We start from the raw sequence: 608 nt of genomic DNA, 5'->3' as shown, positions 1-608 counted from the left end.
AGAGAGAGAGAGAGAGAGAGAGAGAGAGAGAGAGAGAGAGAGAGAGAGAGAAATCCACATGATGAATTCTTGGCTAAATCTCTCTGGTTTCTTTTCTCAGACTCTGTAATATCTGGACCACTTATCACCACAGAACTTGAGGTCAACAAGCTGAAGGCTGATGTGAGTGTCAAAGCTGCTGTGGAAGTGAGTGCATCAGGAGATGTCGCTTGGTCCCATGGATCCACCATTGAGGTTCAGAGTGTGAGCATCTCAAACTGCGACCTGGAAATCCTTCAGAACAGGTGAGGTTACTGGAGAGAGAAGGACAGGTCATTAGAGTCCTGAAGGCTGCTTGTCTTCTTAGCAAAGAGGCCTCGTGCAGGACTTGCTGCTGCAATCAAAATGAAGATACTGATGTCCCATTTATGCTACTTTTCAGTATTTTTTCAATCAAGTAATGGCTAATATTGTACTAGGGAAATTTTAACCTATTATTTTAATCTGGGGGATAGAACTAGAGGACATATAAATACTCCTGTCCCAAGACAGCTTATATATAGTGGAAATGAGATGGACAGGTAATGAGAAAATAAACAATAAAAAAAATCTCAATAGCCAGGCACATA

The 608-nt window shown here is 41.6% G+C and overlaps 1 protein-coding gene across 1 annotated transcript in view; it reads left to right on the top strand.

The window, feature by feature from the left end:
* The window catches only part of LOC101561275 (gasdermin-C-like), an 18,866-nt gene that overhangs the window by 947 nt on the left and 17,311 nt on the right, over positions 1 to 608 (top strand). Inside the window, exon 2 of the mRNA XM_023718812.1 lies at positions 101 to 284. Coding sequence (XP_023574580.1) covers positions 101 to 284 — 184 coding nt within the window. The remainder of the gene's footprint in view (positions 1 to 100; positions 285 to 608) is intronic.

This window comes from Octodon degus, unplaced genomic scaffold (genome assembly GCF_000260255.1).
Source record: "Octodon degus isolate 3935 unplaced genomic scaffold, OctDeg1.0 scaffold00062, whole genome shotgun sequence".
In the NCBI taxonomy this organism is placed as follows: Eukaryota; Metazoa; Chordata; class Mammalia; order Rodentia; family Octodontidae; genus Octodon; species Octodon degus.
This window is presented reverse-complemented; position numbering and strand designations above follow the sequence as displayed.